Source organism: Miniopterus natalensis, chromosome 22 (assembly GCF_054644295.1).
Source record: "Miniopterus natalensis isolate mMinNat1 chromosome 22, mMinNat1.hap1, whole genome shotgun sequence".
Taxonomy (NCBI): Eukaryota; Metazoa; Chordata; class Mammalia; order Chiroptera; family Miniopteridae; genus Miniopterus; species Miniopterus natalensis.
The window spans coordinates 12658781-12683996 of record NC_142102.1 but is presented as its reverse complement, the minus strand read 5'-3'; the positions used below and the strand labels follow the sequence as shown (position 1 = coordinate 12683996).

Here is a 25216-nt window from a genome sequence, read left to right as displayed (position 1 = left end):
TTGAGTAGCGTTTTGAGAAATGGAGTCCACTTTGCTTCTGGCGGTAGAAACCCTTAATTTGTACAGAAACGATTACCTAGGGCGCAGCCATGGCGACAGGTGTCCTTAGCCCTGCTCCTTGGGACACCAGTTTGAACCCACGTCTTGTTTTCAGGAACCAACATTGAGTGTGCACGTAACCGTTTGTCATCCATTCTGCCAACAGCGGGACTAACGTGTACTAGCTTGTTTAATCTTCAAATGGTATAAATTATTTTTTATTCCCACTTTGCATACCAGAAAACTGATTAAAAAAAAAAGTTCGCCGATTGGCCCAAGATTACAACAGCTAGTGAGTGACTGATTGATCTGTGACTCAGAGCCAGGTGGGTCTGACTTACTTAATCTCGGGAATACGGTGCCTCCCGTAGGCAGGCCAGCAGGCTGTGTGTGAAGGAAAACACCAGGCATGCCACTGTGACCCGTGGAGTCCAAAAGACTTTACGGGAAGGTCGGCGGCCTGGCGGGCAGAGAAAAGAGCACGTCAGAGTCCCACACTGGGAAAATTTAATTCCTTAGGCTTTATATATCTTTTATCTAGTCTGGGATCGCCCGTCCAAAATATCTGAATTATGTTTATCAGGGGTACCGTTTCCTCCCGGCTCTGCAGGGAAACCTCAGCAAGGCCTCTCCCGACCTACCCAGTTTGCATTAGCCCCTGGGTCCTATTCCTCCCCAGGGCATTCTTTCTGCTCCAGTTATTTCTTGCTCAGCCCTCCTGTGCTCAAGCCTGTGAGCTCCCAGCAAGGAAGCCTGGGTCCCAGCTGCCTCCCCGCTCCTCACCCCATTTTTTTTTTTTTTTTTTTTAAATATATCTTTATTGATTTCATAGAAAGGAAAGGAGAGGGATAGATAGATAGATAGAAACATCAATGATGAGAGTCATTGATCGGCTGCCCCCTGCACGCCCCCAACTGGGGATGAGCCCGCAACCCGGGCCTGTGCCCTGACCGGGAATCGAACCCCGATCGCCTGGATCCTGGGTCCACGCTAAGCCGCTGAGCCACCCCGGCCGGGCTCACCCCGTTTCTGACCCGGGCCTGGCAGGGCGCTTCCTCCTCTGCAGCGCGGGGCGGCCCGAGCCCGCTCCTGGAAGGTCCTTTCTCCGATTTCTGTGCGTGTCTCTGATCTAAGAGTCTTGCACCCGAACTTGGCTATTGTCATAAAGACACTCACTGCGCAATTTTTTTATTTTTTTATTTTTTTGCATTATAAGATGCTGGAGGTAAGAAGGTTAAGTAGGAAGGGCCTCGTCCCGTTCCCCCCCCTCCCCCCCAAGCGGGAGACAGTTATTTTGGAGAAGAGGGAAATAATAATAGCAGGAGGCCGGCTGCGGCCCCTCCCGCCCGGGGTGCCCCGCAGGGCTCCAGCGGTCGGAGCCGAGGCCGTCTGCGGGACATCGCGGCCCGGGGCGGCGGGCGAAGGCTCCCGTGCAGGCGCCGCGGGTCGAGGTCGGGGAGGAAGGGGCGTCCCGATCCCGCCCCGCCCCCGCCGCGCCCCCGACTCGCGCAGGGCGGTTTCCTCTGCCCCCGGGGGGAGGTCCGGGTGCCGCTTTCAAAGGCTCTCGCACCCTCCGCCTGTAAGGGGAAAAAAGCACTTCTCGAAACCCGGTCGGCTGCCGGCTTCCTGCAGCCCCGCCCGCCCGCGACCGCAGAGCCCCGCGGGCCGCACGCCCACGGCCCCACCCAGGCCCGCGCCCGCCGCCCCGCCGCGCCCGCCGCTCAGGGGCCGCTGCTGCCGTCGGACGCCGGGGACGCGGCTCCCCATTGGCCAGCCGTGCACGAGCGCCCGCCCCCCGGAAGTGGCGGGGCGGCCTCCTCTCCTCCAACCTCCGGTGTCGACGCCTCCGCGGGGCCGAGCGCGGGAGCGGCTTCGGGCGGCTGTCAGCCCGCGAGGTCCGGCGGGCGAGCCCTGCTGCCGCGAGGCCGGGGTCAGGGAGGCCGTCAGTCCCTCCGTCCACCGGCCGCAGCGCAGGGGCGGGCGGTGCCGGTGGCTGCCCCGGAAGCGGAAGCGAGGGCGCGGCGGGGTCCCGTCCAGCGCGAGCTCAGCCCGGCGTCGGTCGTCCCGCCCGCCGGTCGCCTCGCGCGCTGCCCGCCGCCGGTGTCGCCGTCGCCGGCCCCACCATGCTGTCTCTCGATTTTCTGGACGACGTGCGGCGGATGAACAAGCGGCAGGTGAGGTTGGCCGCCCCGCTGTTTCCCGGGGCTCCCCTCGTCCCTCCGACGCTGCCGCTGCGGGGCCCCGCGGCCCTGCCCCCCCCCCCCCCCCGGGGCCCGACGCCCCGCTGGTCGGACCCTCTGTGGGGCCCGAGGCCGCGCGCGGGCCGCGGTCGCCGCCGCCCCGTGTTTCCAGCCCCGAGTGACTCGGGGCCTCGTAGGGGCGGAGCGGAAAGCCGGGTCTTCACCTTCCCTTCCTCCCCGTGGGGCAGAGGCGCGGGTGGAAACGGGGGGGGCCACCCTCTGCCGGGGGGAGGAAGGGGTGTCGGGGCCGCTTGTCGTCTTGTTTCAGACGCGGCGAGGCGGCTGCCGAGGGCCCCGGAGACGAGGGTCAGCGCCCTGCCGGCGGGAAGGGCGCGGTGGGCCCGGGGAGGCCGGGCCGCTGCTTCCGCGCCGGGTGCGCCCCGGGCCCCGTCTGACCCGGGGCCGGGCCCGTGCAGCCTCGGGGGGCAGCCGTCGGAACCCGCCCGACCTCAGTGGCACGGGGACCTTGACATTTACGTCTCCTGATTTCTGTCCTGAAGTCTTCACTCCGTGTGGGACTTGGCTGCGTAACGAATCGCTCAGGTTTTGATGTTAAAAATACAAGCGTTAGCCTCCGTGACCCACTCACCCACCGCCCCACCCCCACACAAGGTCATTCCAGGTAAAACTAAGTTATAAATTACACGCACTATCCAAGGGCACCGTCGTCTGGAGCGCACCCAGGCGTCACGCTTGATCCTATGTAACTTGGAGCAAAATCTACAGCACCATAGTGAGAATTAGGGCCTTTACTTGCTACGCTGCTTAGATCTTTTTTTTTTTTTTTTTAATTGATTTGAGAGAGAGAGAGAAACATGGATGTGTTGCTCCACTTATTTATGCATCATGGGTTGCTGCTTGTATGTGTCCTGACCGGGGATCGAACCTGCAACCTTGGCGCATGGAGAGGACACTAACCAGCAGAGCTACCCAGCCAGGGCTGATAAGTCATATTTCTTTAGTAGTTTTTCTTTTCTTTTTATTCCACAATATCCTTTCCACGGACATGGAGACGAGCATGATTATTCATTCCCATGGCCAGGTGGCACAAGCCTTGGACACTGGAGATGAGCTCCGCTTAAGCAGGAATTGTGATTATAATTCCTCTTCTCCAAATAGGTCTCTTTTCTGACTTCAGGGAAGGAGGTGAGATACCCACAGGGCAGAAAGCTTTGTCTGAAAAACATGGTTTTTTGGTCAGGTTTAGTCTGGGAAGCAGAACCACTATAAATATTACGATTTAAGGGATTCATTAGAGGAATAATACTTTTTTTTTTTTTAATCCTCACGTGAGGATATTTTTTCATTGCTTTTTCAGAGAGAGTGGAAGGGGGAGAGAGAGAGAGAGAGAGAGAGACATCGATATCGATGTGAGAGAGACACATCGGGTGGTCACCTCCTGCACACACACCCCACCCCCGCATCAGGGCCGGGGATCAAGCCTGCAACCGAGGTATATGCCTTTGATCAGAATTGAACCTGGAACCCTTCAGTCCGCAGGCCGATGCTCTAACCACTGATCAAAACTGGCCAGGGCAGGAGTAAGATCTTAACGCAATTGTGGGAGAAGCTGGATAAGTCAGAGTAAAACTGAGAGGTAGAGCATCAGAAGTGTCACTAACTAGCTCTTCTGAAGTGCTGTGATGGGTAGACAGACCCATGCTTGCCCTGGAATCGGGGAGTGTCACATCTGGCTGACGGAGTGGACCACACCAAAGGAGAGTGGATGAAGCGTAAGGCTGTTGCCTCTACACTGGTCTCTGTTATTCCGATGAGCTAGACATAGAGCCTGGGAGTGGGAGGACGAGCTGGATTCTGCCAGGCCCTTAATGGTTCACGCCTAACCACAGTGGCCTTCAACAGAACAGCACCTGCTTCCCTTTCACCTTTCAGATCTTGGGCAAATTTCTCCTTTGGCCACCTCTAACCAGAACCATACAGGGAGGGGAGTTTGGGGAAACCTAGTTCAAGCTTAGTTAGCCAAGTTGGCAAAGTACTAAATGACTGTAGTCAATCCTTTGTCAACCCAGCATCTAGACACACCTTTTCATCATATTTAACTTCAAATAAAGATAAAAGCAAAATTATGCTTCTGTCTTCTACGCAGCTATCCTGTTTTTATAGTATTTCCTTTCTGAGTTACTTTGGGTTTCATTTGTTTTTCCTCGTGTTTTAAAGTGGAGGCTTGCTTTGGGAAATCTACAAATATTTGGAAATCAAACAGTGCATTTCTAAATAACACATAGGTCAAAGGAGAATCACAAGGGAAATTACAAAATATTTGAACTGAGTATAAACAAAAATACAACATATAATCTGAGGCTTTTACTGCTATAAAATTCTATGTTCTACTTTAGGTGCCTCCCACAAATTTTAAATAAGAAAAAAAATATATTTACCAACATATACTATATCTAGAGTGCTTCATTTCTGTGTGTAAATCCAGATTTCATTTGGTATTTTCTTTTTTCCTGGAGGACTTTTTAAAAAACTTTTTTTTTTTTTTTTTTTTTTTTTTGGTAATGTAGGTCTGCTCGTAATGAATTATTTTAGTTTTGGTGCCTTTGAAAAGGCTTTTTTTTCCCCCTCCATTTTTAAAACATATTTTTTATTGATTTTTAGAGAGCGAGAAACACTGATATGAGAGCAAAACATCAACCCGCTGCCTCCTCGCAGCCTGTCCTGGGCCTTGATCCCGAAACCCAGGCATGTGCCCAGACTTGGAATCGAACCCACGACGTTTCAGTACACAGGATGACACCCAGTCAACTGAGCCACACCAGCTAGGGCTTGCCTTCATTTTTGGAAAAAAATTTCTCAGGGTATAGAATTTTAGATTGATAGTTTTTTCCTAGTACTTTCAAGAAGTCTGCTGTTATTTCAAGGGCTCCAGCTATTCCTGCCCCATATGAGTGTTGAGAGTTGTTCCATCTGCTCCTTGGATGGTAATTTCCTCACGTGCCTGTGCCTGTGCTGATTGGTCATCGCTGATCGTCTCTCTGCTGAGGACTTGAGCAGAGACCCTCATTCCCTCCTCCGCTGTGGCCTCTAGCTACCTTTGCACCCCACCGCCCCAAACTCCCAGTTCCTGACCCTCCAGTCAAGGAGGCTTCCAGGGTCTGCCTACGTTTCCCCGTTGTCCTTGCTCTGTAAACGCCCCAGTCTGAGTTGGGCAGTCATAGGGCTCCCCTTTGTTTCTGCTCCCCGAGTAATCAGAGTCTATGGCTACTTGGATGCAGTCACATGTCCACTGTCTGAAAACCTTAGTTTCATATATTCTGCCTGGTGTTAGTGCAGGCAGGGAGGTAAGCTTGGTCCCTGTTACTCCAGCTTGGCCTAAACAGCCTATTTTTGAGGTTCATCCTTGTGTGTATTTATCAGCAGTTCATTCTTTTCCTGGGTAGTATTCTGGTATCTAGAGTTACTGGCAGTTTGTTTACTCACCTGTTGGTGGACATTTGTTGTTTTTTCCATTTGAGCCCGTCATGAATGAAGCGACTGTACCTGTGTTGTATAGATGTCTTCATTTGTCAGATTTTAGAAACAGTTTAACATTTTTAAAATGAAACTTGTCTTACTGTTACTGATATTATGCCTGTTTGACTACTTGGGACTTTTGTTGTCATTATCTTGTAAGAGCCTCACTGGGACAAGCAGTGACTTTATTGGGCCATAGTAACAGTGTCTGTTGTGAACGTGCTTCAGTTTTTCCAGTGCCATCGGTTTTATGTCTAGCTTCTGATCGTGTCTTCTGAGCGTTAGAAAGCAGGGAATTGTGGTTTGGGTTCTGAGTCTGTTAGTTTGAGGTTCGAAGATAAGACTGAGGCCAACTGCTGTTTTGCAAGCTCTGGCACATTTCACTTCTCTGGTCACTTCTATCTTAAAATTGCTGAAAGTCCGACTTCTGTGAAAATATCCTACACATTGAACTTCAGGGATCTCTTATGAGACTGGAAATATAACTGGTATATTTGATAACTATAATAGATAAATGAGCAGTACATGACTTTCAGATTATGGCCCATTAAATGACAGTTAAAGTTACTGTCACTTTTATTTTGCTGAATTTTCTGTCCTCGGTTGTATCTCCCTCGTCCTTTTTAACCTAGAATAGTCTCCCGTGCTTATTTTCATGATACTGAATTTTTGAAAATGAGAACAGTTGTGCTTTAGATTGTCCACATGCACGTATATTTTTAAAATAGCAAAAGTGAGCTTAATTTGCACAAATTTTTGTTTTTTCACTTTAAAGCATCTTATGGATGTCTTTTCAGGTTCACGTTTTCAGTGGTACATTCAAGGTTCTGTATGATCTGGGATTAATATGCTTCTCAGATTTAAGTCAGAAAGAAGGCTGGCCTCCAAGTCCTAACTATGTGACTGACAAGCTGTAGGACTGGTGAAGTCACTGCCTTTCTCTCAGACTAAATTTCCTCAGCTGTGAAAGGAGGGGTGGGATTAAATGTCACTGAATAGCCGTGATTATCAAGGAATAAATATTATAGACAAGTAAGGACTAGAGAAGTCAGAAGCAGAGGTTCATCACTGTTGGCTGGTATGTATCATGACTATGATTGAATTGAAGCTAGTGGTTGTGAAGTCCAAATGAAATAACTTATATAGAGGTTCTGAAAATAATAAGCTATATAAACAAAACCTATTTTAACAAACAAAATGGAGCAGGGGACTGGGGTGAGAGGAAGAGGGCTGTTCTAGGATGCTGATGGTGTAATAATTACAGAATTTCAAAGACTCAGAACTTCAGCTGCCCTAATAGTGCTACTTGGAACTTTCAAGTTGCTCCTACTCTCAGTTCTTTCCTGGGGGGGGGATACTCACAGCTCTAATCTCTTCTCCTTTGTTCTTACAGCTGTATTATCAAGTCCTAAATTTTGGAATGATTGTCTCCTCAGCACTAATGATCTGGAAGGGGTTAATGGTCATAACTGGAAGTGAAAGTCCAATTGTAGTGGTGCTCAGGTAATACTTTTTCTTTTCAAGGCATGGGATTGCATGGCATTGCCTGGGAGGAAAATTGAGATGTTGAGTAATTGAATAATTCCTCTAGAAACGACTCCTTCCCAGGAGAGGGCCTGGAATACGGTTATTATTTATTTCTCAGTCCTGAAAAATTCTAAACATGTTAGACACTTTACATTCAGGCCCAAAGACAAGACGTTTACTGTCTGAGCTTTAGTTTCCACACATCTCTTAAGTAAGTGTTCCAGTACTGTATCTTCCTGAAGTTCTGTCTTGCACGTCACTGTGATACATCAGGCTGGTATTTAGTTGTTAGTTTGTTGATTACAAATCAACTCCAGAGTAAGAGTTTCTCTGCAGCATGTTCTCAGTGTCAGTACAGAAGCATCACTATTTATTTCCATGTTTCCTGCTGACCTGTAACTATCACTTATGTATAGGCTTCAGGAATCTTGAATGTGTGGATGCCATCTCTTAAAGTGACAAACAGTACTGAATTTTTTTCTCCATTGTACTTCCTTTCCCCTCCTTATGTTCCTACTAATAATAGTGCTTTAAAAACCTAATTTACTCGCCCAGCTGGTGTGGCTCAGCAGTTGAGCATCGACCTAGGATCCAGGAGATCGGGGTTCGATTCCCAGCCAGGGCACATGCCCGGGCTGCAGGCTCCTCGATCCCCAACAGAGGGCGTGCAGGAGGCAGCCCATCAGTGACTCTCTCATCATTGATGTTTCTCTTTCTGTCCCTCTCCCTTCCTCTCTCTGAAATCAATAAAGATATATTTAAAAAGGAAAAAAACACACCTAACTTACTCATTTTTGGAGAGTTACCACTTGGTTACTTAATTGAACCATTATAGTTCTGTGTTATTTGGGGCTTAATTCTGTAAGCTCTCCCAAGTCTTCTCTGAAGATAATGGAGTATAAACATAAGCTGAATTACTAACATTATCTAGAGTCCAGTTAGCAGTTCACTGCTCTCAGCAAGATGAATTTGACTCCTCATTGTCACATAGGATATTCTTCCAGTAATAGGCGGTGGAAGCACTGGGTCTCCGGTGTCTTAGTCATCCCTTAGTTCTGTTTTTATTAATAATCAGATGCAACTGTAACTTTACAGACCCGCAGAGATGCGTGGATTTTACTAGCTGGGGGAGCGTTCAGTGTGCTGCTCTGAGAGTGTAGAGACTTGGCACTTCATCTCTCTCACTCTCCAACTACAACCTCGGGCAAGTCACTCACTCACTGAACCGTCGTTTCATCTAGAAAACGAGTCCTAAGCCTAGACGATATCAGAAGACCTTTCCAGTTCTAACATTGTGTGGCCACAAGTTCCCAGTCAGTCTTGGCTTCAGTGGAGAGCTTCCGTGGGTGAGGTACTCAAACACTGACAGGGGAAGCCACCCCGGTTGGCTCTGGGCAGGTGTAGAGAGAGGGCCCGGGGAGGCTTCCTGCGGGGAGGCTTCTGGGATTATCTCAGGCTGCGTTTCCTCAGTGGAGATGTTTAAGGACAGCCTAACAACCTTTGAACCCAAGATGTTGGAGTGAGGAGGAGGTTAAACTAAGGACTTGCCCATTGATGGTTCTGAAAACGGTCCACTTTTGCTGTAGCTGGAAAATGTGTGATCAGTTGGGACTTACAGGTGGTTGGGTAAGTTATTTGGTAGCTAGGTTGTTTCTCTACTAAGCTTTTCTGATTGCCAGTGTGGACTGAAGACAAGCAGTAAGAGACCAGGTCATCTTAGAGGAGAATCTGGTCAGGACCGGAAGGAGCAGTTGTTAGAGACAGGCAGTTTAGTGATTGGGTGGCCTGCCCAGTTTTCAGGTTACTCCAAGGAATATAATTTTTACCTGAACCAAACATGCCTCAGAGGACTCAGGCCAACTGACAGCCCACTTCTAGGACTTTTGTTACGCCATTAGGGATAAAGACAAATACTTCCTTATTTATTTGATTAACTGGAGTTTCAGGGAACATTCAGAACCTTTCCCTTTACGGAGCTGGAGTCAATTTTAAAACATTCAAATGATTTAGATATAATGTCTTACAAAATTTATCGTGACTGATGTTTAAATTTAAAAGTACAGTTTAATCAAATAATATTAGAAAGGTTACTAATAATTAATTTCATGTTTAAAAAGCTTCCCCTGACCCTGGCCGGGTAGCTCTGCTGGTTAGAGCATCGTCCTGATACGGCAAGGCTGTGAGTTCAGTCCTTGGTCAGGGCACATACAAGAATCAGCCAATGAAGCGTAAATAGGTGGAGCAACAAACCCATCTTCCTTCCTTCCTTCCTCCCCCACCCCATCTCTAAAATCAATAAAAAGAATAAATTTTTTAAAAAGTAATAAAGTAAAAAGTTCCCCTGCTTTATTTCTTTGAAGGTCCTGTCACTGCGCACTTATGTGTGTCTAGTTGCCATCTGTATTTCTTTACTTTTGTTTTCACCCCACACTGGGCCCCTGCACCTGCACCTTAACCAGGCACTTGAAACTCCATGGTTTTCCCCATTTTTCTGTGACTCTCACTGCCATCTGCTCAGTTTCCAGTGTTAAAAGCCCAGGGGTCATTCTGTGGTATCCGTTTGGCCAGCAGGTTGGTTTTTTTCCCAATCCCTGTTCTGCCCTTTTAGAGCCGTCCCCTGCTGCTGTTCTCTTCCAGGCCCCCATCCTTTCCTGCCTGGGGTGTTGTAGTGACCTTTAAAAAATGCTGCTTTAATCAGGAAAAAAGTTAGTATATTTTCATTATATGAAATGTTGAAAACATACACAAAATCTAAATGAAACTAAGTCACCCATAGTTCTGAGATATAATTGTTGTTAACACCTTGGTCTCTTTTTCGTGTGTATTATTTCTTACATAATTGAGGTAATTCTGTATTACCCCCTTTTCTCTGTATTTTCCCCCTTATTCTCCTGGGTCCATTTTTTAATAACACTCTTAGTATTTGCCAAATGTTCAATTATAAGTAATAGGCTGGCAGCTGGTCTCCCAGTCTCCCTTCTCATCTACCCCACTTACTAGTTCGGTACATGTCTGAATGTCTTCTGTATACTCTAGCTTCTGATGTGATGGTTCTAAAATGCAAATACTATTATGATGCTTCCTGCTTAAAATTCTAGAGTGGCTCGGAGGCAGTTTGGCTCAGCGAGAACGGATTCCGTTGGCCTCCCTTGGTTCAGATCTCACCTTTATCGCCTTCTTGATGTGTAACTTTAGGCCTCTCTAAGCCTCAGTCAGTCTCCTAGGGAGAGGGACACGTCTTAGGACCTTTGAGGAACTTGGTACAGTGTGGAACAGAGAGAGGTGAGAGGTTCGTCCTCAGTAATTGCCATGGAATTGAATTCTTTGCTCATCTCTGAAATTCTCAGGCAGAAATCCCTTCTACTGTCCTTGGTTTTCTTGTTTCTTTTTTTAAAATAAATAAATTGATAGCACAGGCATTATCTCTGTAGCTGTTTGTTCTTTGACTTGATGAGCTGTTCCTCTTAATCACTTGAAATCATAAGGTCATCTTGGTCTGCATCTTTCTAAATGGCAGGAGAGGACAACCCAGTGCTCATTTGAATACTTGAATATGTTTAGTGTTTTCAGATGAAGTGGGAATAAGGGTAGTGATTATAAAGTTCACTCTTTAATATTCTGTCTGTCACTTGAAATTTTAAAAGGTTAAAGAATTAGTAGCATTGCCCTTTTCAAAGATTTATCTCCTTTGAATAGTAATGCTTGAAATGGGACTAGTGAGTGAATGCTAATAGCTAAAGAAGCTTTAGGGTAACTCATTTGAGGAAACCATGTTTTCAGAACTGTGTACGTTTATGTCAGTATGTTTGTTAAGGTATTGAGTATACATCAAGGGTGATGCTTCAGATTGTTTTATTGAATGTCTAATTTTGAAAGTAAATTTAATCTCAGACTCTTTGCTGTTGTGTCTTCTTTCCCTCCCAGTGGCAGCATGGAGCCTGCATTTCATAGAGGAGATCTTCTCTTCCTAACTAATCGAGTTGAAGATCCCATACGAGTGGGAGAAATTGTTGTTTTTAGAATAGAAGGAAGAGAGATTCCTATAGTTCATCGAGTCTTGAAGATTCATGAAAAGTATGTGCAAATGATATCTTTTTTTGTTTTAAAATATTTTTATGTTTCGGTGTTCACGGTGTTTAATTTTGATAACCTAAAGGTTAAGGAGGGTGGGAAACTCCTAGGCCTTTCTTCCAGTACATTTTTACGAATGTCTGCAGGCTTGGGGAACATTTGAAAACAAAATCATTATTTATTAATTCATTTATTTCCCTGAAGGTTTTTCTTGGTTCCCAACCAGATCAGTAACCCGGCCTATTTCAAAGCGGTCAGCAACTTAATGGGCCTGTGTATCTACATAAGAACATTCCTTTCAGATGACACAGGCCTGGCGGTCACTGTCACTCAGAGCAACTTGCTTAAAATGGCATCGGGCACGTCACGCACCAGAAATCATTTTGCCTTACCCTCCACCCCTCATGATCAGCTCTTAAAATCTCACATGCCCATGCCCCTTTCTTTGGGAATGGTCCCAGAGCCTCTGAGGGGATGGAGGAACACAGTTGGCACTTTTCTTGGCATCAGTTGTCTGCATTGTAGTGAAAGGCCACAAGAACAGTATACTATTACTGTGTGCGTGCGTGTGCGGTTACACATGCTGCTGTGTACATTGGAAAATACAGAAAACAATCCCATGTAATCCCAGCACCCAGAGATGATGTTAAATTTGGGATAATTCTCTCTTTGTTTTACAAACAGACTGCATAGTTTATCTTTTGCTGTCTATAAAGAGGTCATCTCCTCCTTCCTACCATCACAGTATTGTGATGGTTGAATTAAATTGTAAGCATGTTGAGCTCCTTAGAGGGTGTCCCCTCCTTAGAGGGGGCCTATGAGTTGAGCTGGTGCCACCAGAGGATATTTGTCACACTGTCAACTGGATGAAGGAGACCTGTGCTTTTTCAAACAGCTACAGCGACTGGAGTCTCCTGACTGTATTCTTGGGGGTATGTTTGGTTGGTTGGCAGATCCAGCCTTTGGAAAGAGCAGAGACCCCCGGAGCGTCCCTTTCCTTCTTGGAGTCTTCCTCTCCTGCTCCTTGGTTTTCCTTTCCTCCGCCTGTGTGGTCGCAGTTACCTTCATGGCTGGACTGGCTCGCCTCCCGCTGCTCCTGGCTTTCAGGCTTGCACTAGCCCCTCTCAGTACCTGTCCCCTTTCCCCCACCAGCATTTTTCAGATGTTCGTTCACTTACTGAGTTGTCAGCTGCAGGTTCTTTTTCTCTGTATATATTTGCATTTTTTCCTGTTGGAATCTCACTTTTAATGTGGCTGCTTGCACCTAGCTGTTTTTGGTGTTTGCAACACCTCCCAATTTAGTTTCATCTGCAGATTTAGTGTCTAGTGGGCCAGTTTCTGGTTTAGCATCTCAGTGAAGATGAGTCAGTAGGAGTCGAAGCTCATTTTCTTCTGGTTAGTGGTTAACCCAGACTCACTTGAACTGATGTTAAGATGGTTTTAATCAACTGTAAAATGTCCTTTGCCTTCAATTAAATTTTAAAATTACTAGAAACCTCATGTTCTTTAGAAGAATTAAACTAGGCAGTTTCTGATTAAATAAGGTGCTGTTATTTTTCCTCTTAGTTTTTAAATATGGAAAATTTCTAACACACATAAAAGTAGAACAGTACAGTGAACTCCCATGTACCTTCACCCAGTCCCAATAATTACTAATCTCTGGCCAATTCTGTCCCACCTACACTACCACCTTTCCCCCTTTCCTGCCTGTATTGTTTTGAATCAAATTGTAGATACTGCATCATGTCATATGTAAATATTTTAGTAAATGTCTATGACACATAACCAAGGAGCTTTTTTTAACAGTGTGAACCCAGATTCTGATAAGGTTCTCAGTTGCAGTTGGTTGATATGACTATAGTCTCTCTTATTTAATACGTAAATTTGTTTCGCAACTCTTTTGTTCTTTGTAGTTTACTGGTTGAAGAAACTGAGTCAATGTGTAGTTTTACATATCCTGTGTGTGGTTTAATGTGTTCCTTTGCTCCTTGTATTTCGAATAAATGGGCGGTTTGTGTTTGTTTTCATATAAAACTTAGATTAAATTGTACATGCTATTTTGTAATCTTTTCTTAATGCAGTTTATGTGATCTTCCAGTGTCATTACATAGTCCAGTGTCATTAGTCTTTTGTAACAGTGTCCCTCACGCTTGCTTAGTATTTCAGCTCCTGAATGTAGACTTTTAGCTTGTTTCCCGTCTTTCCCTAGTATAAGCTACACAGCTATAAACATCCTTTTAGCTAAATAAGTAATGCTTTTTCATCTTGGGAATGGTGATAAAATATCACAGTTCCATGGGAATTTGGGGTTAACAAGAACAAATTCTATACTTTGAAATGACATCGAGGTATTTGATGACCTGGGTTCCTCTTACTCTTTCCAGGCAAAATGGACATATCAAGTTTTTGACCAAAGGAGACAATAATGCAGTTGATGACCGAGGCCTCTATAAACAAGGACAGCACTGGCTAGAGAAAAAAGATGTCGTGGGGCGAGCAAGGGGGTGAGTATAGAAGAGCGTGTGCTGGGTTTTTCATGTCTCTTGAAACGTGGCCTCTCGGTCATGTTGTCTGGTCACACACAGCTGAAGACAGTGGTTGGGCCCTGGCTCCACCAGATCACCTTGTATCCTTTGAAAAGTATGCTTCTTAAAGTACATCTAAAACTTGGGGTATACTGCTCAGAGGGGAGGAAATGGGGCCCAGTAAAGGAATAGAGTGTTAGTGATGAGCTGCAGTGACTTAAAAATTCATTTGTTTCTTTAATTCCGTTAAGAAATGTTAGGCACCACCATCCATGTACTCAGATGTCTGTACTCTGCTGGGCTCTGGGAATCCAGAGCAGTTTTAATCCTGCTTCGTGAAACTTACATTTCTTAAGGATTGACTGAGTCGGCAACTTAAAGTGTTCATCTGCATTAACTTGATCATATTAATTTATTCCACACTGTTTTATTTCTAGTCTTGAAATTATTGAGGTCAAATGAAATTTAAAAGTTATATAAAGCCTGTTTATTTCAGATTTTATCAGGAGAACAGATGAGTGGAGGACAGGAATTGGAAGTGACTGGTATGAGGAAGTACGGATTGTAACTCCCTTCATGCTCTTACTAGTATTAACAATAACTGACGTTTCTTAGGGCTTACTATGTGCCAGCGATTCATCCTAAGTGCTTTGCAAATATTACCTCTTTTAACCTCAGAACAACCCTAATATTTCCATTCTATAGATGAGGAAACACAGCCGAGTTAGGACACTGAGGGTAAGTGGCTGGCTGACCCGGAGCCCACTTTCTTAGCCCTCACGCCAGAATCACAGGCACAGCAGTTGTGAAACCAGCAGCTGCTGGGTCCCGCTGTTCAGATACCGCCTGGCAGGCATTCTTCCTGCTGGGAGAGCACCTGCTCCCGACCTAGAACAGACAATGTGGGTTCAGAGGGATTTCTCCAGGGCAGCACTTTTCAGCCCTTTCATCCCAGCACACGTGAGCTAATTACTAAAATTCTGCGGCACACCCAAAGATACATTTTTTGCCGATCTGACCAAAAAAGTAGGTATGATTTTGACTCGTTCACACCGGACGGCTGTTGCTGTGTTACTGTTGTCATTGTTTTATTTGACAATCTAAGGGGAAAGAGGTCAGCATCCCTGGCTAAATGGTCAGATATTGCACATTTTAAAAATTGTTGTGGCTCACACACGGGTTGAAAATGGCTGCTCTAGCAAACATCGGTTCCCACAGAGAAGTAAGTGCGAGTTACTAAGTGGAAGCTGCCACTGTGACAGCAGGAGAGATGCTCAGTGTGGGGCCAGAGAGATCTGATAAGAATAAGCGCCCGTGTGCTTTGTCTGTGGCAGTGCTGGGGGTTTGCTGTGCGTGCCGCCCGTTAAGGAGAGCTGCGTGTCCTAAGACAGAGCCAGACTTTATACCGTCAGCATCCAAATGGGATCCCCAGCGATTCTGAGAAATCATTGCCCCTCTCTCGGTTCCCATGATGCTGCTATTAATGGGTATTCAGACTCATCACCCTTTTTGAGTCTTTTTGTTTTTACTTTCATTTGAAATGTACAGATTCCTGTAGAAACACAAGGAAATAACAGTCATCAAAAAGCAAAGTCACTTCTCTTCTTCGGCTCCCCCTCCAGAAATAGTTAACTTCTTGGTGTATGGTTTTTTAGCCTCAATGTATAAAGGGGGGGGGGGGGCACATTCAGAAACACATTCCGTGTATAGGGAAAGAATGGTCACAATTTATAGCCTCCTTCATCCCCCAAAGTCATCAGTATCTTTGCAAATCATAAGATTTATCTCCGTATCACCATTTTCAAAGCTCTATGCTAGTCCACTATATGCATAGACCATTTTTATTTAGACAGTCCACTGTTCTTGGACACTTTGATTTTTTCCATTTTTTAAATTATGAGCAATGTTAGGACGAGTGTCCTTGTTACATATATTTCAGTGCCTCTGCCAGTCATTTCTTCACAGTCCATTCTTAGAGGTGGAATTACTGGGTGACACAGAAGGCTTTCCACAACTCTTGCCATCGTGTTTTATTTACACTCCCACCAGAATGACAGTGTGTCCCTTTATCTGGATCTTCATAGGTGCTTAATGCAGCTCTGTCTGCTCACAAGGGCCCCTGTTGGGTAAAGGATGCACCACCCTATCTAAACGATATGCAATGCTATTTCTAAATTCCAACATTGAAGATACAGACCTTTTTGTGGCTTTTAATAAAGAAGTATAAAGCCGGTACTTTCTGAAGTAGGTAACTTTCCATGAGGTACAGACATCTGGGCATGAACAGCAGGGCACAGGATCTTAGCTGCGCAAATTCACTTTCCGCTGATTATGCCGCCGCTTACCTTGACACTTAATGGGCTGTATCACCTCCTTCTGTGGAAATTGTGTTTATAAAGCCCTAAACTGATATTTCAGAGTCACACTGTACCCAGACTTTGAGGACAGAGCTTTCCTGCAGGTCATTCTGTGACTGTGGTACGAATGTCTTCATGCGTTAAAAACAATGCAATGTGGGGTTTTTCCGACAGCTGCCTGCACACAGGACTAAGGCCCTAACTAAAACAAATTAAAGACACTTTGTTGAGATATAATTCACATATATTGGGACATAAAATTCATCACTTTAAAGTGAATATAATTCATTAGGTTTTACTATATTCATAAGGTGTGTGCAGCCATCACCACTATCGCATTCCAGGACACTCCCACACCCCAGAAAAAGCCTCCACTCATTTGCAGTCACTCCCCAACCGCTTTCCCCTGCAGCCCCTGGCAACCACTAATCTACTTTCTGTCTCTCTGGATTGCCAGCTCTGGACATTTTACATAAACAGAATCTTACACTATGAAGTTTTTTATGTCTGGCTTTTAGAAAATGAAAGTAATACTGAGCCAACTAAGCGTTTAATAGGAGTGATTCTTTCTAAATTCAGGGAGTTAAAAAACAAGAGGACCTGTTAGTGAAAGAAGAGCTGACAGCACTGGAGGAAGGAGTGAAAGCTGGTGGGTCACGGAGTGGAGACATCTCGACATTGAAAACAAGTAAAAATAGGAGCAGAGCGACTGAGCTGCTGTTGGCGGAAGTCAGCCAGCTTATGGATGAGGCTTTTGAAAGGTTCTCTTTACTTAACTTGAACCAGGCTTTTCTGGGATGGGCACCGTGGTCCTTTTTAAGTCCGCTACAGGAGTCCGCACTTCTCAGATACAGATCTCTCTTAACTTCTGACAAAACTGTTTTCCGCTACGACCTCAGCAGGCGCTCTTCCTCCTCCTGAGGCTCCCTCACAGCACTTTGATCCAGGACACACAGGACACGCACATCTGCACTCCCTGCCTTCAGGGTGACGCGGCACAGGCTGGTGCTAGAGGTGGCCTTGCTTGTGGGTGGCATTTGGTTTACTTATATTGAACCTTCTACTTGTCGCCAGCTCTGCTTTAGCGGACTTGATCTTCGCAGGGAGGGAAAAGGGCATCTGATTGAATTGAAGATGACTGATGATCACAGCACTGTGCTCTCTGCCGTCTCTGTCCACGGAGGGAGATGGTGATCCAGACGATTAGGTCTTTTGTGTGGCTTTGGCCTGCCTGCCATAGGCTACCTTATGTGTCTGTGGATAACTCAAGCAGTGTGGTTCTATGAGCATCAGGATCATTGCAAGGAGGTAACAGTGAAAGTCTCCACCCAGGAGAATGGCCAGAATTAGCAGCCTGATGTTGTCTTAATAGAGAAACCACTGATGCTTTTATAGCTATTAATCTGCATTTTATCATCAGGCATTTGCTGTTACGTTCTCAGATTAGGTGATTTACCTTTACTGAAAGCTCTTGCTTTCATGAAGGTGTAATAAATGAGACAAAAGAGATGACATCAAAGAGTTATTACATTAAAAAGGAAAATGCTTGTGTTAAAAATCTAGAGACCCTCTCTCTGCCCTCTGATAGCTGTGCCATTCTGCAGTGACTGCTATTCTCAGAGGTTTCGGGGTGGAAACCACATGTGGGCCCTCTGAGGGGTGACATTTGCCACCACATGTCTGTTGCATGCATGCCGTGTGCTAGAGCAGCGCTTCTTGTGCTCAGTGTGCAGAAACATCGCTTGAGCTCTACCTTCCAGAGATGGTCCAATTAGTAAATCTGGAGAAGATACAGTGATCTGCATTTTTAACCGGTATTCGAGTGATTTTGACAAAGGAGGTCTAGGTTTCAAGAAACAGCAACTTAACAAATGGGGAGTGGAGGTGGAGGGGTGGAGGGGGTGGGTCTGGGTAATGCTGCCAGAGGGAGAGGGGCAGGACAGGGTAGGACAGGAGACAGGAAGTAAGAGGAGTTCTTGGAAGGAAGTGAAATGTACCAAAAACAAAATTTCTGTTTTTTAAGTTTGCCCAAGACTTTGATGGTGGAGGTGTTAGGTGGTAGTGGAGGTGTTATGTGGGAGGTGATTTCTGTCTGTGCACCTTTGGCATGCTGCAAAGGTTGTGGATGTTCGGAGTGAAAGTATCTGGGCTATTTTGTTTTTTTATTTCCTTTTTTAATCCTTACCTGAGGATATTTTTTCCATTGCTTTTCAGAGATAGTGGAAGGGGGAGAGAGAGAAAGAAACGTTAATGCAGGAGAGACACATTGGTTGGTTGCCCCCCATACACGCCCCGACCAGGGCCAGGGAATCAAAATCAAGCCCACAACCGAGGGACGTGCCATTGGCTGGAATCGAACCCGGGACCCTTCTGTCCTTGGGCCAGCGCTCGAACCACTGAGCCAAGCTGGCTAGGGCTATCTGGGCTATTTTAAAATATGCAAAGGTCATGCTGTCCTTCAGCCCACCCTCCCTTCTCTTGTACAGGGTGCAGGACAGCATCACCCGTCCACTCAGGTCCAGTCAGTTTCCGCCCACGTCGATAGTACCCTGCTGACTTCCTCTTCCCCAAGCTCTTATGTTGAGTCTTTTGCATTGAGGGGAGAATTGAAGTCCTGGGAGAAAATGAGATCCCCAAGGGAAAGAGAAAAGAAGAGGCCTGGACATAGATTGAGTGAGACGGTAGTGACTGGATGCCTACTGTGTGCAAGGTGTTGTTTGCCCTTGAGGATATGTTGTGCACAAGATCGGCTTAGAGTCTAGTAGGAGAGACAGACATTGTACAGCTAGTTATACAACTAATATGCCATTAAAATCATGATGAAGGAACTATGTCAGGTGCTGTGAGATTGTTGAGCAGGTGCTTTTACCTAGTTTAAGGGCAAGAAGAAAGAATGAACTAGTGAAAAACACAAAGGAGAAGTCGAAGCGTATGTGTTACAGACCAAGAAGGGTTTCGAGGGCAAGCTCGCGGTCGTCAGAGTCAGAGGCTGCAGAACAGAGGAGGGGAGCTGAGACTGGTCAGCTGCGTGCAGTGACTTAAACTGCTCTGGAAAGTTTCAGGGTTAAGAGAGCCAAAGCCAGATTACAGGTGGCTGATGAATGAGGCTGAGGACCTGTTAAGGACTGGAATAGGCTCTTACACTCCCTTCTGGACACTTAGCATGAAGGACCTTGTCATGTCCCGGCTGTTTGCCTTGTCTCTCCAACTAGATTGACAGCTCCCGACGTGAAGGTCATGGCGACAACCCAGCCCCAGCACTGAGTCAGCAGGTTGAATTAGAGCCACCAAATAGATGTCTAAACTCGGATTCGGTACTGGTTCTGCCACAGAAGCCACGTGCCGTGGCCAGGAGCATCTGTTTCCTCATCTATAGAATGGATGTCCCTAACTTCCCTATCACGGGCTGTTGAAAGGGTCTGATAGGACAACGGTATATACAGATGGACTTTGTAAACCAGAAATTGGTTTTCCGTGGAAGATACTGAGCATGCTCAGTAAGTAATAATAGCTACTTGCGAAGTTCTGTGACGATCAGCTTTTTGTTTGTTTCTTTGTTTAGATTTGTTCCTTATATTGGGATTGTGACGATCCTCATGAATGACTATCCTAAATTTAAGGTAAGATCCTGTACTTTATGTTTCATTAAAAACGTGATCTTTGGCTAAGTTTGGGGAACTATTAAATGGGTTGCACTTAAATATAGAAGGTTAATTGGATAGTCGGACGATATGGTCTGGTTACAAAGGCCGGTTTATTTGTTGAGTCAGGGCGCGTGCACGTGTGAGGCCTCTGACTGGCTCTGTTTCTCTTCCAGTATGCAGTGCTCTTCCTGCTGGGTTTATTTGTGCTGGTCCATCGTGAGTAAGAAGCTGCCTTGCTGGTCCTGGGAGGTGCCCATACTCTGTGTTACTGATGTTTGTGGTAGATGTTGGTCTGTGATTGGTGGAGTGGAGCGCACACGCCGGCCCTTCTTGGTAGCACTGGTTTGCATTAGTTTATGTTTCCACCCAGAGTCTGTATGGGCGGGTGTGCGCGCACCACTGCGCGCTCCTCGGGGACTCAGTCACAGGATTTCATATGTTGTCGTCACACTTTCGCATTTTTGTACATCAGTGAATTTTTTATATTAAAAGGTTGAGCCAAAGCCCCCAGTGTTTGTATTTTGAAGCCAAGCTTCACTTCTAAAGTGCCTGCAGAGTCTGTCAGGAGCACGCAGCTCTGCCCGAGTCTGAAGCCGCCTGTTCCTCCCTGTGATGGGAATGGCGTATGCTGAGGTGGTTGGAAGTTTTAACGTTTCAAAATGTTAAATAAAAGACTTTGCATATTGAACCCTTTATCCCTGACTTGTGTTTGTCGGGAAAACTTTCTGCAGTTTGCCTTTTAGTGCTGGTGCCCAGCGCCCCCTGGGGAGATGTGAACAGTCCTCCCCCTAAGAAGGTTGTCCTCAAACTGCCAGCTGTTTCTTTGTTTGCTTATTTGTTGTGTTTTTTGTTTTTGTGAAGTCAAAGTAGCCATTGACGTTCATAGAGCATCTCTTAGTCACAAAATTCATTCTTCACCAGGGTGTGACGCAGATGTATGTAAACCCAGCCGGCGCTGCTGAGAGGTCCAGAAAATCTCACTTTGCTGTAGACCCAACCTTTTGTACACTGGCAGCCCTGTCTGCCTGAGGCAGTGGGTTTCCCCCTCTGGAGGAGGCAAGCAGGCCACTGTTTCCTTTAGACTCCGATCTGCCTGGATCTGTCCCCGTAAGTTCTGCAGACCTCAGGAGGCAAGGTTTCCAGTAGCAATACCAAGGCTCAGGTGTTTTCCTCATTTACTCTGGAGGCAGGGAGGGAGTCAGGGAAGTAGGGAACGTAGCCCATGTCTTTGAAGCACAAAATACTTTTTTTTTTAAACATGTCTTTATTGATTTCAGAGAGCGGAAGGGGGAGAGAGAGAGAAACATCAATGATGAGAGTCATTGATCGGCTGCCTCCTGCACGCCCCCTACTGGGGATCAAGCCCGCAACCCAGGCATGTGCCCTGACCAGGAATCAAACCGAGACATCCTGGTTCATAGGTCGATGCTCAACTGCTGAGCCATGCGGGCCGGGCGCGCAAGATACTCTTAATTCTTTGTTTTCTCCTTATAGTTATGTGAAATCTCAGAGTAAACAGGTTTTCAGTGTTGGGCTAAGTGCACAGTTTCTATTCTTCATTCCCACTGAAGTGGGAATTGGTTCACACTAACGCTAATGGAACAAGAAGAGGGACAGTTGGCCTTCTGAGGCCTCCCCTGTGGAAAGAATTGTCCTGGATCCATTAAGGAGGCTTCAGCCTGCAGGCCCTGGTTATGGCTGTTAATGATCCCAGTGAGGGTGAAACTTGGCAAACCACAGCTGACAAGTGCTCCTCGAACCCGTGGGGATTGTCACCCTTCCTCTTTAGAGGGAGGTGTTGTGAATATGGCCTTTAAAAAATTTTATTTTGACAGTTTCAGTTTCTGACTCTGGGAAATTGTGCAGAATATCCCTGATTCTCCCTTTCACACCTCAAAAGATTCTGCTGTTTTCCTGATTCTGCAGCCCCTTCCTTAATCTGAGACTAAGGAAGGGACCTGAGCCCTGGCTGGGGTGGCTCAGCTGGTGGGGCATCACCGCGCAGGGCAGCCTGGGTGTGGTTCGGGAAAGCAGCATCTGCCCTGAGGGTCAGAACGGACCGAAGTCTGATTCCAGTGTGACATCTGGGCTGTTCCCAGCTGGAGAGAGAGGCGAACCTGCCAAATAAGGTTCCTTGAAGCGGTTAAGCGGGGCAGCACTCGGTGCCAGCGCCTGTGTTCCCACCAGTTGCTGCATCGAGGGCCAGAGGCAACAGGGTGGATGCGGGGCTGTTAGGGAGGCGATGAGAGCTGTATCTACACCATGCTGAGCAGTGAGGACGGAGAGGTGTAAGTGCCAGGTGGGGTGAGAGGCAAGGAGATGGAGGAAGAGCCAGCGCCCAGCGCAGTGCCCCTCGCCTGTCCTCTGTGTCGTGCTCACGGGAGCTCAGCATGGTGAGCCGCCTCTCGTGCCCGCTTCCCCTGCGGGGAGGGGTCCCGTGGAGCTGGCAAGCCTAGTAGCAGAGCCGTTATCCCGCAGGTTCTGTGGCAGCCGCCCTGTGTGGAGTTTCAGGGAAGGGTCCGGGGCCCAGGGGTCGTCCTTTGTCATCACTCCGTGTACTCCCCTCCCCCGGGACATGGTGACCTCCCTCGGGAGCAGGGACCTCTCTTTTGTCTGCCTCCTGCGGTGCCTAGCACAGTGCTCTGCACTTTTAAGCCAGAGGGAGGCTTACTCGGAGCAGCGTCGCCCACTCATGAGGCGGCGCCCCGGCCAGGCGGCCCTGGGGCCCACGCACACATCTGTAGGAAATGCGGTGTTAGCGGGCAGGGCGGGAGGATGTCGCACCTGCCGCCTGCGGGGGCTCCCGGCCCAGTGCTCGCTCCGACCCACCCGGAGCCCGGCTCCAGCAGGCGGCGCCCAGGCCGCGTGTCGTCGTCGTCCCCCCCCCCGCCCCCCCCCCCCGGTCCGGCGGACGTCCCAGCTCCTGCCGCCGCTCCGGGGGAGGCGGGTCCCGGGCGGGGCAGGTCCCCCGGTACCTCTCTGCAGGGCGCCAGCGGGTGACCCCAGGGGAGGCGGCCTGGTCCCCACTTGTCCGCTTAGAGGCGGAGCGGGAGGGGGGCCAGGGCCTTAGCGTGAAGGTGGGGGGCTCGGGGCGGGGAGCGCACCCGCGGAAGCGGTGCCCCTGCGGCAGGAGTGCGGGTTGGGGGCCCTGCCGGAGACCCGAGAAGGGCCGGCGGGGCGGGGCGGGGCGGGGCGGGCCCCCGCAGGCTCCGCCCCCGGGGCGCGGGTTTAAAGCGGGCAGGAGGGCGCGGGAGCCGAGCCTCAGCCATGGCCCTGCGCGCGGGGGGCGCGCGGCGGCTCGGCCGCGTCCTGCTCCTCGCCCTGCTCGCGGCCGGCGCCGCCCTCAGCTGGGATCTCCCGCAGCCGCGCCTGCGGGGCAGCAGAATCCGGGTGCACCCGCGGGGCAACCTCTGGGCCACCGGTAAGTCTGGGACCCGGGCAAGCGCGTGCCACCACCGAGCGCTCACCCCCTTCTCCCCTCCGGCCGCCCCTCAGCCGTCGGCGCCTGGGCTGGGCCCTGGAGCCCAGCTGCTCGGCAGCAGGGAGCCCGAGGCCCCGGCAGGCAGGCAGCTGCTAAGATCACTCAGGGGCTCGGGCACAGCCGCGCCCCACCCTGACCTGCCTGCCAGCCGGCGCCCCTTCCCCGGAGCAAGACTCCTGCCTCGCCCAGCCCCGCGTGTCTCCCCCGCACCTCCTCCCACTGGCCTCTTCTTTCTCGGCTCCTTCCTGCACACCTGGCCGAGCTTCTCCCGGCCTGGCCCATCCCGCCTCCCCCTGGCTGTGCCAGCCTCTCCACCGGTTCAGGAAAAGTTGAGATACAGGCCTTGCCACCAGCAGGGGTCTTTATGGCTCCTTGGTGAGGAGGAAGGCGCCTATGTTCCCGCCGTGAGACCGAGGGATGGGAGGGACTGGGGCTTTCCCACTGCCATGGGACCCCCACTCTCTGACTTCCTTGTGCCTCGGCACCTCCTTTCTAGGGCACTTCATGGGCAAGAAGAGTCTGGAGCCCCCTAGCCCATCCCTACAGGGGACAGCTCCCCACATCCACCTGGGGGACCAGAGACTGCAGCTGAGTCATGATCTGCTCAGGATCCTCCTGCTGAAGAAAGCTCTGGGCGTGAGCCCCCGAGGCCCAGCACCTCACACCCAGGTGAGCCAGCCCCCCAGGCCCAGGAGAGGCTCAGCCGGGGCTGCCCCTGGGTCCAGCATTGGGTGTAGGGTGTGCCTGCCCGACCAGGGTGTGATGGGCCTGCCTCAGGCGAGAGCCCGTCCCTGTCTAACTCGGGATGTCTGACACTTAGGCATGGCAGGGTCCCATTATTGGCCCCTCCGCCCAGGCCAGCTCCTCTGCTCCCCTTCAGTACAGGAGGCCGCTGGTGCAAATGCTGCGGGAGTGACGCCGTTAGTGAGGACACAGCGCCAAGGCTCAGACTGTGCCCACCCGGGAAAGATGCTGAATGGGACCCTGGCGGTGGCCCCATTTGGATGTAAATCCTGGGCTGGAATCTCTGTTGCTCCATTACTGTGATTTCTGGTCGGGCCACCAGGCATGTCGCCAATGCAGACACAAGTTATGTTCCTGCTGAAGTTATGAATAAAACCCTGCTCTTTACACCGAATGTGTGGTCCTCTCCTTCCAGCACGTTTGGGGGGATGGGAGGGAAGGGGGGCTGCAGATGCGGCTGGCTCCAGGAAGCCCAGAACACGCGGCGCCACCCGCCTGGCACTGACTCGGGCTCCCGCCCCTGAGCTCATTCATTCGGCGAGCGGGTCCTCAGCGCCCGCTGTGCGCCCGGCCCCTGCAGCCACGGGGCCCACTCGCTCGCCCCCTGCTGGCCCGGCCAGGCTCGCGCTTGGAGCGGAGCAGCCCGCACGGCGGGGCTTGGCTCACCCGGTTCCTTCCTTCCTCCCGCACGCCGGCCTCGGGGCCCCCGCGCAGCTGTGAGCCAGACCCCGCTGCGCGCCCTCTCCTCCGGCTTTCGGTAGAATTCCCAGTTAGCAAAAGTACAGGACACACGATTAAATCGGAATTTCAGATACACGGCCTTTTTCTCTTTTCGGGATGAGACGGCCTGGATGCGATGGCCTGGCATTGCGCGGACATACAAGAAAAACCTCTCGTTCACCGAAAATTCGAATTTAGCCGGGTGTCCCGTGTCCTATCCGGCCTTGGCCCTCGGATCTGCAAGAACCCGGCCCCTCAGGCGCCGCCCGGGGCTGACAGCCTGGGGACCCCTGACCCCGCCGCATTTTCCGGGACCTTTTGCCGGGAGAAACCCCTAAGCTAGCGGGGCGCGGGTACGGCGGGGGCGCGGCGGCGCTCGGGCAACTCTAGG

The 25216-nt window shown here is 49.1% G+C and overlaps 2 protein-coding genes across 3 annotated transcripts; both read left to right on the top strand.

The window, feature by feature from the left end:
• Positions 1–2067: 2067 nt before the first annotated feature.
• SEC11A (SEC11 homolog A, signal peptidase complex subunit) lies at positions 2068–20575 on the top strand. Its single transcript, XM_087829172.1, has 6 exons — positions 2068–2213; positions 7150–7259; positions 11208–11357; positions 13739–13858; positions 19799–19856; positions 20054–20575. Exons 1-6 carry the CDS (start codon positions 2163–2165, stop codon positions 20102–20104), a joined length of 540 nt encoding a protein of 179 aa, XP_087685298.1. The 5' UTR covers positions 2068–2162; the 3' UTR covers positions 20105–20575.
• A 2572-nt stretch (positions 20576–23147) lies between these two features.
• NMB (neuromedin B) lies at positions 23148–24499 on the top strand. Of its 2 annotated transcripts, none has more exons than XM_016217138.2 (3): positions 23148–23301; positions 23858–24030; positions 24247–24499. In XM_016217138.2, exons 1-3 carry the CDS (start codon positions 23148–23150, stop codon positions 24406–24408), a joined length of 489 nt encoding a protein of 162 aa, XP_016072624.2. In that variant the 3' UTR covers positions 24409–24499. The 2 variants fall into 2 exon arrangements, with proteins under 2 accessions (XP_016072624.2, XP_087685210.1); XM_087829084.1 differs by having other exon boundaries at positions 24242–24373.
• The last annotated feature ends 717 nt before the right edge of the window (positions 24500–25216 follow it).

Excerpts from the sequence above, each read along its gene's own strand:
- SEC11A (XM_087829172.1), top strand. The coding sequence starts at position 2,163 with ATGCTGTCTCTCGATTTTCTGGACGACGTGCGGCGGATGAACAAGCGG. Across the intron at positions 7,260-11,207 it reads CCAATTGTAGTGGTGCTCAG|TGGCAGCATGGAGCCTGCAT; the intron begins GTAATACTTTTT and ends TTTCCCTCCCAG. Across the intron at positions 11,358-13,738 it reads GTCTTGAAGATTCATGAAAA|GCAAAATGGACATATCAAGT; the intron begins GTATGTGCAAAT and ends TACTCTTTCCAG.
- NMB (XM_016217138.2), top strand. The coding sequence starts at position 23,148 with ATGGCCCTGCGCGCGGGGGGCGCGCGGCGGCTCGGCCGCGTCCTGCTC. Across the intron at positions 23,302-23,857 it reads GGGCAACCTCTGGGCCACCG|GGCACTTCATGGGCAAGAAG; the intron begins GTAAGTCTGGGA and ends CCTCCTTTCTAG. Across the intron at positions 24,031-24,246 it reads GCCCAGCACCTCACACCCAG|GAGGCCGCTGGTGCAAATGC; the intron begins GTGAGCCAGCCC and ends CCTTCAGTACAG.